Raw genomic sequence first — 13,490 nt, 5'->3', positions numbered from 1 at the left:
AGGGGAGCAGTGGGGGATTTGCAGTTGTTTATGCTGATGAACTGAAATCTGTCCGAAAGGCAGGGTTTGAGCCAGGAGAGTGCAGTTGAGGGCGTTTTTTTTTTTTAAATTCAATTCAATTTTATTTATAAAGCCCAATATCACAAATCACAATTTGCCTCACAGGGCTTTACAGCATACGACATCCCTCTGTCCTTTGGACCCTCACAGCGGATAAGGAAAAACTCCCCAAAAAAACCTTTAACGGGGGAAAAAAACGGTAGAGACCTCAGGAAGAGCAACTGAGGAGGGATCCCTCTTCCAGGACGGACAGACGTGCAATAAATGTCGTACAGAACAGATCAGCATAATAAATTAACAGTAATCCATATGACACAATAAGACAGAAAGAGAGAGACAGAGAGAGAGAGAAATGCAGGTAATGACAGTAGCTTACAACAACATTAATGAAAGTAATAATATTATAATTATATTTCTGGCTACTGTGATACAATATGTTGAAAGTATATATTAATATTTGACAGTATACATATGTGACAATAATCATATGTGTATAATAACAGTAGAAGTATGACTAATGATCACAGCAGCAGCAGGAGGCATTTGGCAGGACCACGGCAGCAGCACAACCACACACGTCACACTGTCCAGGCACCGCTGTGATATGAGTTAATCTGAGAGACAGTGGAGCACAAAGGCTCCGGAGAAGAAGCCGAATTAGTGACATCCAGAATGGCCGAGTTAGAAGATGCAGTAATAGAATACGAGAGAGAGAGAGAGAGAGAGGGAGAGAAGGAGAGAAGGTTCCCGGTGTATTATAGGGGGGGGTCCTCCGGCAGACTAGGCCTAAGTCAGCCTAACTAGGGGCTGGTACAGGGCAAGCCTGAGCCAGCCCTAACTATAAGCTTTATCAAAGAGGAAAGTCTTAAGTCTAGTCTTAAATGTGGAGACGGTGTCTGCCTCCCGGACCGTAACAGGAAGATGATTCCACAGGAGAGGAGCCTGATAGCTGAAGGCTCTGGCTCCTGATCTACTTTTGGAGACTTTAGGGACCACGAGTAACCCTGCGTTCTCAGAGCGCAGTGTTCTGGTGGGATAATATGGCACTATGAGCTCTCTAAGATATGACGGAGCTTGACCATTTAGAGCTTTATAAGTTAACAGTAGGATTTAAATATAATTCTAGATTTTACAGGGAGCCAGTGCAGAGAAGCTAAAACAGGAGAAATATGATCTTGTTTCTTAGTTCCTGTTAGTACACGTGCTGCTGCATTCTGAATTAGCTGGAAAGTTTTTAAGGACTTACTAGAGCTACCTGATAATAGAGAGTTACAGAGTTCCTTTTAAGTGAAAGGAAACAGTGTAAAAATTAGTCAGCTGTTTTGCAGCTTATTTTTGCTCATTAAAGTGATGTACAGCAGCTCAAAATTGTGTAAACTGTCTGGATGAAGACAGATATGCTTGTGTTAGGATTCACAGGACCACAGATTATTTGTCATTTGGTAAAATCTAACCTGGACATTTAAAGTCTTCCTTCTCTGCATGCTCTTTGTTCTCCAAACAAAGACAGCTATTTGACACCTATCTCCAGGAGGTCTCACCTCACACCTCAGTGAGACACAAGTCTCACAACTTGATTGGACAGGACTTTTACAGTGACATGTGACTCTGTGATGTCACAGGCGTCTGTCGAAGGTCTGCTCCCTTCAGACAAATCTCGCTCTTACTCCGGAACTGTGGAGCAGCCCACACCTCTTTCCTGCTGGGCCTGGAATAGCCCAGATGCTCAGGCCCTTGCTCCTTGTCCTGAACCATCAAAGGTGGGGCTAATTGCTAACAGCCTCTCTTTTTCCTGGACCATGACTTGCCGACGCTCAAGGCTGAGGCAAACCTGAACCAGAAAAGTTAGACTTGCAAGCACAAGGTTTGCAACTAGCTTTCCAGCAGCAAGGAACTAAGTGAGTTTGCACCCAGTGTCTAACTCTGCAAGGACCCCGAGCGACTGGCTTCCTCGGATCAGAACCTTTGGAACAAGGACACAGCAAAGACTGCACCTGGAACCATCTTCCCAGACTTCTTCTGCCGGCTAACAAAGCAGTACACCACCGAGTGACTCTTTCTCCCATTCCCTCAAGGATCTGTAAAGTAACAACTGGGCATAGCTTCATCACAGCTTTACAGGCTAAGCAGGACTGTTGTATGTGACTTGTTGTATGGTGTTTGTCTGACCGTGTGGTCAGGATAAAGACAAAGGAAAAAAGTGGGAACTTTGAAATGCCTGTTTGGGTGTAGCTCTGTTGAAAGCCTGTTTGTTAATGAGTCTATGTGAATGTGAGTTGTGTTGCAAACGGTCTGAATTAGTGCAGAGATTGATTAGTTGCATGCAAGAATCTGTTTGTGAACAGTATTAGCAAACTAAACACTTAGCTTTGGCGAAGCCAACTAATCAATGACCTAACTGAAAAACAATCAAAACAATAACTCAATGACAGCATTAAATCACTCCCCCGACCTGAAGCCAGCTTTGATTCAGCCATCTTGTAGTTCTCTGTTGTCAGCCATTTTGTTTTGTCGACCAAACCAAACGGCTCTTTGATCACCACAGCTGCCTTTGTCTTTCTCTCTTTCTCTCTCTCTCTCTCTCACTCTCTCTCTCTCACACACACACACACACACACACACACAAAATGGCAGCTTCGACGCTGTGACAGCACTTTCACAGCACGAACTCAACATAATACACTAGATGTAAAAATTGTTAAAAAGGTGGTTCTGCTTGGTCACTGCCACGTTGTTGTGATGGATCTTGCCAGTATTTTCATTTATTGAGTTTTTGAGGTCTTTTTTTCAAAGTTCTAAGTACAATACATTGCAGGGAATTTTTTAAACCCTCAGTGTGACTAGCAGTATATTAAGTAATAGCAAAACTGACTGCACAAAGTTACAGAGAGTTTGGGACAGTTTCAGGTTCTGGGGGAAGTCAGCGAGGCAGCCACCCTGGATAAATGAACTGTTACACCCAACACTGGAAATGCACAGTGTGAGCTTAGACTGAGACTAAACAACAGAGCACAGGTGAGAAGAGGGGTTAAGGAAAGTGTCCCAATGTCATACCTCGTACTAACTTTATACACAATGTACCCCAAAATACTTTTCATAGTGTGCTTTGTTTTGACCTCTGCTAGTGCACTAGCTGTAGGGATGTCAAGTCTGTTAGTTGGTCGGTCAGTAATGGCTCTCTCATTATCATTTCAGTTGGGGATTTACAAACTTTTGTCTGCTCATGCATATTAATGATGTAAAGAGGAAGGAAGCCAGGTCTGTTAACAGCTTAGTATCTATTTAACACAACTTTTCCAACCACAGAAGACACACACTGTCTTCACAGACCACATTGTTATTTTTAGAATAGAGAAATGTTTATTATAACTGACTGACACACAGTATTTATCATGTATGTGAACTGATGTTACATACAGAGACGTGAGGAGCAGCCATGAGTTTAGCAGCAGCAGCGAGTGGATTTATTGTCTTCCTTCTCTCTGTACAAGGTACTGTACTTCTACATTTACACTGTAAGGCAGTTAGCACACTTCAGAAATACACAGGAGGGTGTTTTGTAGTTTATAAAAAGATTTGATGTTACGCAATTTGGTGCGATCCCATAAACACTAGACATTCACTTCTCTTTCTTTTAATAAGTTCTTACAGGACGACCAACACAGAGCTGTTTTTAACACCAGCAACATCTCTGCACGCTTAAACATAAAAACTTTATAAACTCAGGTATTGTGTACCGTTCAAGACAGTAAAGCTGTGTGCAGATGGAAGTGATGTCTGTGCATATAATAACGAAGACAAAATGCTCAAATGAATTTATTAAATAAAACTGACCCCTCTGTGGAACTTCCTGCATCGTGTTGCTGTCCTTTGAGCTTAACGTTTGTTTGCAGTGGAGTAAACTTAGAGGCTGTTCGCTCTCCCGTTGCATCATTAATACAGGAAATACAAAAAGAGATGATATCATGTCTTTCATGTTGAAGAAAAGTACTTACCAGGAATTGCAAGGTGGATACAGAAAACTAATGGCTATCTTTATATTAACAATGGGTGAAATGTCTTCATGCTGTGAAAGCAATTGCTTGTAGTAATGAAGTCACAGTAAATGATCACCTGACTCTGCAGCTCCCCTCAGCTATACAGTGTTTTAGCTTTAATCAGCTGATTGTTTTAGTTTGCCCAAAACAGTTTTAGTTCACTCTCACTGCATTCGTCAGCTTTCAGTGGAAAAGCCCTTAAAATTGACTTTATACTGCCTGCCCAGCACCAAAACAAAGTCAGTCTTGGAGGCCACTTGTTATTGTTTGACGACAATAAAGCCTCTGGGCACAGCTAACCTGATTCAAACCCCCGGGGTGGGGGTGTTTGCATGCTCTCCCCATGTCAGCGTGGTTTTCTCTGGGTACTCCAGCTGTCCAGATGTCCAGAGACACAGCTAAGATGCCCAAACGGATCTTAGCAAAGCGACTACGAAAGCTGCCCAGGTAAAAGTGCACAACTAGCAAACTATTGGCACACAGGACAAAAACTAAATAAAAAAATTACAATAGGCCCGTTTCTACTGCAGAAGTTCCTGGTACTATTTGGGGGGCAGGAACTACTACAGGAACGTCCTCTCGCTCTGCCCTCTCAACCGCCGTGTCTCCACTGAAAGCGGAGTAGGTGGAAGGTTCCTGTAAAGTTACCAGGCTCTGGATGTGACGTAATTGTTGCATGACCATTTTGACCCAAGTGAAGTAGGGATGCTGTTAGCCGTTAGCGATGTCTGTAATAACTCAGTAACTCACGAAACGGTCCGTGAAAAAATATTTTTTCCAGCGGATGTCTTAGTTACAACATGATTGAGCTAACTGGAGTAGTTTCATGTCGTATCCGACAACGGGAGGCTTTTAACAGATGACATCCTGATGTTAGCTTTGCTGCTGCTGTTAGCTGTCCCTGTCAGCTGCAGCCACTGATGCTGCAGTGATTTCCCAAAACTAAATAAATACTACACATAGCAACACAAAACTGCTTTGCTAGCTCAATCATGTTGTAACTAAGATATCTGCTGGCAAAAAATATTTTTTTCACGGACCGTTTATTGAGTTACTGAGTTATTACAGACACTGCTAATGGCTAACAGCTAACGGTTAGCCCAGCTAATCTACAATAACCATGATATTAATTAAAAAATGTGAACACAGAAATAGTAATGCTTGTTCAGTCATTGTGTTTATAGACTTTACAAACACCAGATTAGTCTAAATGGTGATATAGTGACGTGAAAAATGTGATAGGCCTACAGCTAAACAGCTGGTTTTCTAGCTATGAACGAGCTAACTCTCGTCAGCTGAGTTTTAAAAATGCTGGCTGTTTTGTCGCTTTCTGTTAAAGTCACATCCAGCCTTGAGTATATCCAATCAGCACCAAGTAAACCCCAAGCCCCAGCCAGGAGTTTCTCGGGGTCGTTCTGAGTACCTACAGTACTCCGAGGCAGGGACTTGTTTGGCCCCTGTAAAAGTTCCGGGACTCCGTCCTTCGGGGGTGGTTCCTGCGGTGGAGACACGCACCAACGGCCCCGGCCCCGTAAAATTACCCTGAAGTTCCTGCGGTGGAAACGGGCCTAATACACAACAACAGTACACACACACGCACACACAAAAATGAAATAAAAATAAAATAAAATCACATAAAATAAAATTAAATAGAATAAAATTAAATAAAATAGAATAAATATAGAATAGAAGAGAACTTTAATTGCCACGCAACCAGAGTCGGTGGTATTTTCTTCCGGTACATATATACAGGACACTGCTTCATAGTCACAACAACAACAAGTGCATACAGACATACATGAATAAAGTGCAGACAGACATCCACAGAGCATATTGTGGAAAACAATAGCCCTGTAGCCAAAACCCCCACAAGGTAACACACCTGAAACCAAAAAACCGCATAACAAAAAACACAACAACAGTACAACACAGTCAACAACTACAACAAGTCCATATGCATGCTAACGGAGGTAGTTGAGTGTTTGTATTGCTGTGGGGAAAAAGCTGTTTTTAAAGCGGGTGGATTTTGTGTCAAGTGACCTGAGAGGCCTACCAGAAGGGAGGGTCTGGAAAAGGTGGTTTGCTGGATGAGAGGGGTCTGAGATGATTTTATTTGCCCATGTAGAAACACGCTGGTGGAATATGGACTCAACTGAGGGGAGGGCAGAACTGGTGATCTTAGAGGCCTTGGACACGATGCATTGTAATTTCATCTTTGAGTGACTGCCCGTGTTACCATACCAGACTGTGATGGAGGAGGTGATGACACTTTGGATGATGGCTGTGTAGAAGTGGACCAGGAGGTGTTTTATTGACTGAACTTTTTTAGTTGTCTGAGGAAGTATTGTCTCTGATGTCCTGGTTTGATTATGAGATCAGTGTTTGTGTGCCATTTTAGGTTATTGCAGATATGAGTGCCTGAGAACTTGAAGAAGTCTGTTGAGGTTATTGAGTGGGAGTTGATATGGACTGGGGATTTGGGATTTTGTTTGTGTCTGAAGTCAATGATGATTTCCATGGTCTTTGCTGTGTTGAGCAGCAGGTTGTTCTCTGCACACCATTTGACTGTGCTGTCCACGGTTTGACGGTGGGGTGATGCATTGTTGCTTGAGATGAGGCCAATTATTGTTGTGTCGTCCGCGTATTTAAAGACCTTGACTGAGCTGGAGTGAGATGTGAGGTTGTTGGTGTACAGACCGAAGAGCTATGGTGAAAGTACACAACCTTGAGGGGCCCCCATGTTGATAACCAGGGGGCTGGATATTTTATTGCCGATTTTGACTCTGTTCTCTGCTCAGTAAAAAGTGTAGGATCCATTGGCACATGGCAGGGTGAATGTTCATTACTAGTTTATTGTGAAGTATGAGTGGGTGAATGCTATTAAAGGCTGAGCTGAAATCGATGACCAGAATGTGTGCATATGTATTGTGTGATTCCAGATGGTGGAGAGTATAGTGAGTGGGTGATGGCACCTTCAACTGACCGGTTAGTGCTGTATGCAAACTGGAGAGGGTCCTTGATGGGTGCGGTGTGGGATTTTACATAGGCCAAAACCAGGTGCTCAAATACTTTCATGGCTACTGACGTGAGTGCAACAGGTCTGAAGTCATTCACACAGCTCGCCTTAGAGGACTTGGGCACAGGGATGATGATGGATGATTTGAAGCTGTGGTAACAATGATAGTGACAGAGGTTATTTCTGGCCACTGCAGGCCATGTAAGGTTGCTGACCCCAATTCTAGTGCAACAACAACAGGAACTTTAACCCTCAGTGGTTTCCTCTCATAAACACTGATCAGGCTGCATGTACTGCTGCCTGGAACTGAACCTTGAAAAGACAATTTTGCCTGTTGTGGAAGAAGCTAACAATGAGATGAGGGAAGTGCTTCAGTAAATACTGTTTCTCAGATTCAGATTTATTTGTTTGAGAAGAGGAAATTTAAATCATATCCATGAAATAAAAGTTTACTATATTTGGATTCTGATTAATCTGAACTGTGAATTTACCAGTTGAAAATAACTGATACAGATATACAGCTATAATTTACATTTCCACCTTTAAAACACACATGTGCATCAGCCAAGGTTAATCTGGGCAGCTTTTTTTAAATAAACATCAATAGTGGTGGCTCTATCTCTCTGTGGAAGAAGTTGTTATCTACATGTCACACTATTTGCCCACACCACAGTGTTCTGCATGTCTCTAAAGACAAAGAAAACCAACCGAGCAAAGCAGATTCTTTTTTTATGTACCACACTCATCTACCAGTTTATCTTCAGCTATCTGTTCTGTAAACACTGTGTTCAAGTTCACAGGTTCAGTGAATTTCAGTTCCTTCACTGCACTGTGTGTATGATGTCCTGCCTCAGTGCACTTAGAGATTAACTGCAGAGATCATGTCTTCATCTTTGACTGTGTTTCTCTGCATTATAAATAATCATGTAAAACTGAATGATTTGCACATTTCTCCACACCTCTGTTCACTTTGGCATAACCTGAAATAACCATAAAAAGGGACAGACATTAAAAAGTCCTGAAAAAGAAGTAAACATATCAGAAACATGTGATGCAGAATAAGTCTTCAGTTTGAAATGGCAGTAAAACAGTCAAAGTTTAGTCTGTAACATTTTGTAAAGTTTGTTTACATGCCCCCAGCCAAAACCAAAAACACGTTGGAACTATAAGTTAATCTTTGTCTCACACTGACTTAAAGTGTGATGGCATGAGAGCAGATGTGAGTTAAATAAAGTTTCACACACTGAAGCTCCTTCAGTACAAATGAAAGTCTGTCTCCTGATGTTCTGAGTCTGATTGTGGTTCCTGATGTGCTCTGTGTTACAGTGATACAGGGTCAGAATGGCTGGGGAGTGACTTACACCTCTACTAAGATCTGTGCTGTAAAAGGATCAACAGTGGAAATACACTGCAGATACACATACCCATCCAGAATATATGGCCGTCAAATTACAGTTGAGAAAACATTCTGGTTTACCAAAATGTATCAATATCGGCCTTTGGATCTGACAACAGACCCACAGTATTCAGGTCGTGTGCAGTATGACTGTGATAAGATTAGGAACAACTGCACTCTGAGAATCACAGACCTGAGAGAGAGCGACTCAGCTGAGTACAAGTTCAGGTTCACAACAAACCAACTCACTGGTTATACTGGTTCACCTGGAGTCACTTTGTCTGTCACAGGTAACATTTTCATTCATATGTTAATTATTTACAAATGTTCAACATCTAGAAAACAATAATATAGATGTGTTTATTTGCATGTGTGTGTGTTGACAGTTTTGTCTAAAATAACATTCCTGTTCCCTCTTCACAAATCCAGGTCTCCAGGTGAGCAGATCAAATAATGGGCTTGACTGTCAAATCAGTTGTGTACCTGATCGCCCTTCCTTCATCTGGTACAAAAACGGACAGAAAATTCAGACAGAAGCATCTTCTTATTATTATTTAAGCAACTATAATCAAGAAGACAGCTATTCTTGTGCTGTAAAAGGATATGAGGATTTCCCCTCTCCTCCAACATGTGAGTTTACTCCACATATATCTATTAACATAACACCATCTAGTGGAGCTGTGTTATTCATGTTTCCTTAATATGGAGATCCCACTTGTGACTCCTCAATGACTGCACTTTAAAAATGATCAGAAGATGATTTTATCTTTCAGGTGCCGATGGTCAAACCTGCAACAGAGTGACGTACACTGACAGAAACATCTGTGCCTTCAAAGGCTCATCAGTGGACATTTCTTGCACTTACAGCATTTACAAGAATCATGTTGAATCCAAATTCTGGTTCAGTCCTGAACGTAAAGATCAGTGGCAGAATCCCTCACAGCCGGCGGACCTTAGTAAAGACTCCCAGTTTGCAGGTCGTGTTCAGGTCATTGACACAGAGGGAGGACACTCCACCCTGAGAATCACTGACCTGAGAGAGAGCGACTCAGCTGAGTATCACTTCAAATTCACAGCACCAAGCTTTGAATGGAGGAGTAGTTTACCTGGTACAACTCTGACTGTCACAGGTAAACACAGACTGATGTAAATACACCAACACGGTACATTTAAAAACACTCAACATGTGGATAAGGATCAATGTGTTTGTGTAATTACTGTTGCATAAATAAACAGATACAAATGCTCTCTACCTCTTATAGGAATTAATACTGTTGTGTTGATGTGTATGATATGTACATCCATCATCTGTTTTTTAGACACAGTGATAATATTGTTTCTTGTTCTCATATCCAGCTCTCCAGGTGCAGGTGACCAGAATAACAGTCGGGCAGTCTGTTACTTTGGCAGAGCTGAAGTGTCACAGCAGCTGCAGTCCAGCTGGTCGTCTTTCCTACATCTGGTTCAATAATAAAGTGAAAATTCGTGGGGAGTACAGGTCTTCTTATAAAGCCCGGTTTGGTCTTAGTGACATCTCTTGTGCTATAAGAGGACACGAGGAGTTCCCCTCTACTTCAGTGTGTAAGTTTAATCCACTGTGTCAGAACAAAAAAGACACATATGTTCTGACATTACAACACAATTACAATTTCAGACCAAACCTCACTGGAGTCTTCTAAATCTTAGATGCAGCAGTATTATTTACAGAAACAAAAAGTGAAATGACTACTAGCAGAAGCAATATTCAGATACATGCTGTGATGTAACATTTTTAAATTCATAATTTTTGTGATTCAGTAATATTAGAAATATAATATGTCGTTTCTCCCCAAGATACTATAGTTTTGTATTTTTTGTTAGTTTTTATTTTTAATTTTAGTTTTCAATTTGATTTAGTTTCACTTAATTTCCAGAGTGGGTTTACTTTTTTCAGTTTTATTTTTTATTGTTTAAATATTTATTTCTAGTTTATTTTTTATGAGGGGTATTGTCAGGAACAAATAAGAAAAACATAAGTTCTGCTACAACCACAGAGGCTGAATATAATGACATAATAATGATGCAACAGCCATGAGTAAAACTAATGGTTCTCTTCCCACCTCCAATAATTTTATATAAACTGTTTTGTAGACTCAGAATTATTTACAAAAGATGACAAGGAAGTGATCAACCAATAACAATAATGAAACAAACATTAACTTCTGCTAACAGCTAGATCTTGACTGAGAGGACTGTCAGGACTGACTCAGCAAACAGAACCTGTATATAAAGAGAAGAATATGTAAAAATAGTCATTTGTCTGTGATAATGTCTTCTATCATCTTTTGAAGTTATTCATGTTCATTTCTCCTCCAGATGCTCCAAAGCTTCCCTCTGTGTCAGTGAGTCCCTCTGCTGAGATAGTGGAGGGCAGTTCAGTGACTCTGACCTGTAGCAGTGATGCTAACCCAGCAGCTAAGTACACCTGGTACAAGAAGACAATAAACCCCAGACCTCTCAGTGAAGGACCACAGCTCGTCTTCAGCTCCATCCAGTCCTCTGACTCTGGACAGTATTACTGCACAGCAGAGAACGAGCTGGGGAGGAGGACGTCTAATGACTTCACCATGAATGTGAAATGTGAGTGTAAAGCTTATTTGAATGTAACATACAGCTTAAATCTGTCCAGTGTTTGCTGATGATACCTACTCTCTTCAGCTCTACATTTTCACTTTCATTATCATTTAGCTTGAGCTTGATGTAGACGTGGATGTTTGCAGTCGCCTCTCTGTCAGCTCTGCTGCGTTTGTGCAAAGTTTAGGCTCTTATGTCTACTTCACAAGTGTTAGTGGTGCTTTTTGTGGCTGGCTTTGGACGGTGGTGTCGTGTGGCTGTGCGTTACTCATCAGGTTGAGGACATCAATTTACCAGTCTGTAAACTGTCCTGCTGCTGACTTCTGCCAGTTACTGTAGCTAAGTCAAAGTTCAGTAAACATCTAGGAAAAAGTAAGAGGAATGGGCCCCAGCTGCTCGCCACTGTACAGACGTTGGAAAAGAAATCTGGACGACCTCCGTGCCATATTATTTTCCAACAGGATTTCATGAACTGTAAGGTTCATTATTTCACCGAAACTTGGCTGAATCCTGGACAGCGCCATTCAACCAGGAGGCTCTTTTTCAATATGCTGATCTGACAAAGTAGAGGACTCTGGTGAGAGAAGGAGAGTAGGTGTGTGCTTTACAGTGAATAAGGACTGGTGTGTCAGCGGGAATGTGAGGTGCTGTCCTGTTCCTGCTGTGGATCACTGCTCGGGAGATGCAACCATAGAGCCATCTTGGAACCATTTGGAAACATGGACAATAACAAAGCAGCAGCTAACAATGTAAAAAGACCTTTAAAAGGGAGTAAATTAAAGTGCACAAGTTTAAGGAGCTGATGGGATCACATTTCACTGGAGTTGTATCTCGTGTAACTCCATGTGACAAATAAATGATCGATTGATGGATTAGTTCCACATTCACAGTCTGCTGTCATTAACTGAGCAGCTCCAGAAGATTTTAGGTGTTTTATGCAGTTTTGGGACTCAACAGTCACACATCCATTTGTCAGAGCACCTTCAAAGTCTAAAATACCATATGTTCTTTTGTGGTAACACACCTTTAACCTTGAAAAACCTCTGTTGAAATCTCTCCTCCAGATACTCCAAGAGTTCCCTCTGTGTCAGTGAGTCCCTCTGGTAAAATCATGGAGGGCAGTTCAGTGACTCTGACCTGCAGCAGTGATGCTAACCCAGCAGCTAAATATACCTGGTACATGGAAAACCAGAAAGTGCTTCAAGGATCAGACGGTGTATATCAGTTCATGTCCATCAGCTCTGAAGACAGAGGGAAGTACTACTGCACATCTGAGAATCAACATGGACGGATTAACTCTTCATCCATTTTTATAGATGTCCAGTGTAAGTAAAAAGCATCAATACTTATTATGTTTTACAATGAGTCAAATGATGGATTCAAAAAATGTCGTTGTGAAACTGAGCACAAGCTTGAACCCGAGCGCAACTTCACAGTCAGCAGTAACACAATCCTGGCACAGTGCTGCAACATGGAAGAGGTTCATTACATTATGAGTAGGAGGAAGACTGAATCCAAACACGAGTACTTCTTATTGTCTTCTTTGTTGAATTTAGGTCTCAGGGAAATGTCTGTCTGTGTCAGATGCCTTATTATGTTAGATACTTTAGCTATTCAAGCAGGTGTGCTCCATCAGTCACGTCTGATAAGCTTCACCACAAGTACAAATACTGTGACACTGAAATTATATACAAGCAGAAAAATGGAAAACTACCTAAGTAATAGGAATATACAGTAATCCCCTGATGGAAGTAAGGTTTGAACAGCTTCCATTTAGGATTCATCCTGATGGTGGCCACTGTGCAGTATCTTAAATGGTTTCACTGTAGCTAGAGGCCACTAAGTTTCTATACAGATACAGGATGTAAGTTTCATGTACAGGTTTGTTAGAGGTCACTGTAGCCTGACAGCTAGCTTTGTAGAGGTGACAACAGCCTGTCTCAGGACTTCTAACGTAGGTGGATAACACAGTAACCACCTTCTGGCTTTGGCAGTCTATACTTAAAAACTGGTGTGTAAACAAAGATTGATAAGTTGTCTGTCATTTCTCCTCCAGATGCTCCAAAGCTTCCCTCTGTGTCAGTGAGTCCCTCTGCTGAGATAGTGGAGGGCAGTTCAGTGACTCTGACCTGTAGCAGTGATGCTAACCCAGCAGCTAACTATACCTGGTACAAGGAGGATGAAGACTCACCAAAAGCATCAGGACAGATCTTCACCATCACTGATGTCAGAGCTGAACACAGTGGGAATTATTACTGTGAAGCCAAGAACAGCAGAGGACGTCATAACTCCACCTTTAATCCAATTATTGTGTCAAGTAAGTCATACTGATGTGTCTGTCCATAGCCCAATCACTTACACTTTATCT

At 41.6% G+C, this 13,490-nt stretch overlaps 2 protein-coding genes across 2 annotated transcripts in view; both read left to right on the top strand.

Annotated features, from left to right (window-relative positions):
- The window catches only part of LOC144462498 (B-cell receptor CD22-like), a 39,722-nt gene that overhangs the window by 22,662 nt on the left and 3,570 nt on the right, over positions 1-13,490 (top strand). The gene's annotated exons all lie outside the window — the stretch shown is intronic.
- On the top strand, positions 3,371-12,455 carry LOC144462600 (sialoadhesin-like). The gene is made up of 7 exons (XM_078166761.1): positions 3,371-3,551; positions 8,440-8,799; positions 8,939-9,139; positions 9,283-9,639; positions 9,866-10,090; positions 10,865-11,128; positions 12,187-12,455. The coding sequence occupies exons 1-7, from the start codon at positions 3,497-3,499 to the stop codon at positions 12,453-12,455; spliced, it is 1,731 nt and encodes a 576-aa protein (XP_078022887.1). The 5' UTR covers positions 3,371-3,496.

Source organism: Epinephelus lanceolatus, chromosome 3 (assembly GCF_041903045.1).
Source record: "Epinephelus lanceolatus isolate andai-2023 chromosome 3, ASM4190304v1, whole genome shotgun sequence".
Lineage (NCBI taxonomy): Eukaryota > Metazoa > Chordata > Actinopteri > Perciformes > Serranidae > Epinephelus > Epinephelus lanceolatus.
The sequence above is the reverse complement of the archived record's forward strand: the minus strand, read 5'-3'. Positions and strand labels throughout refer to the sequence as shown.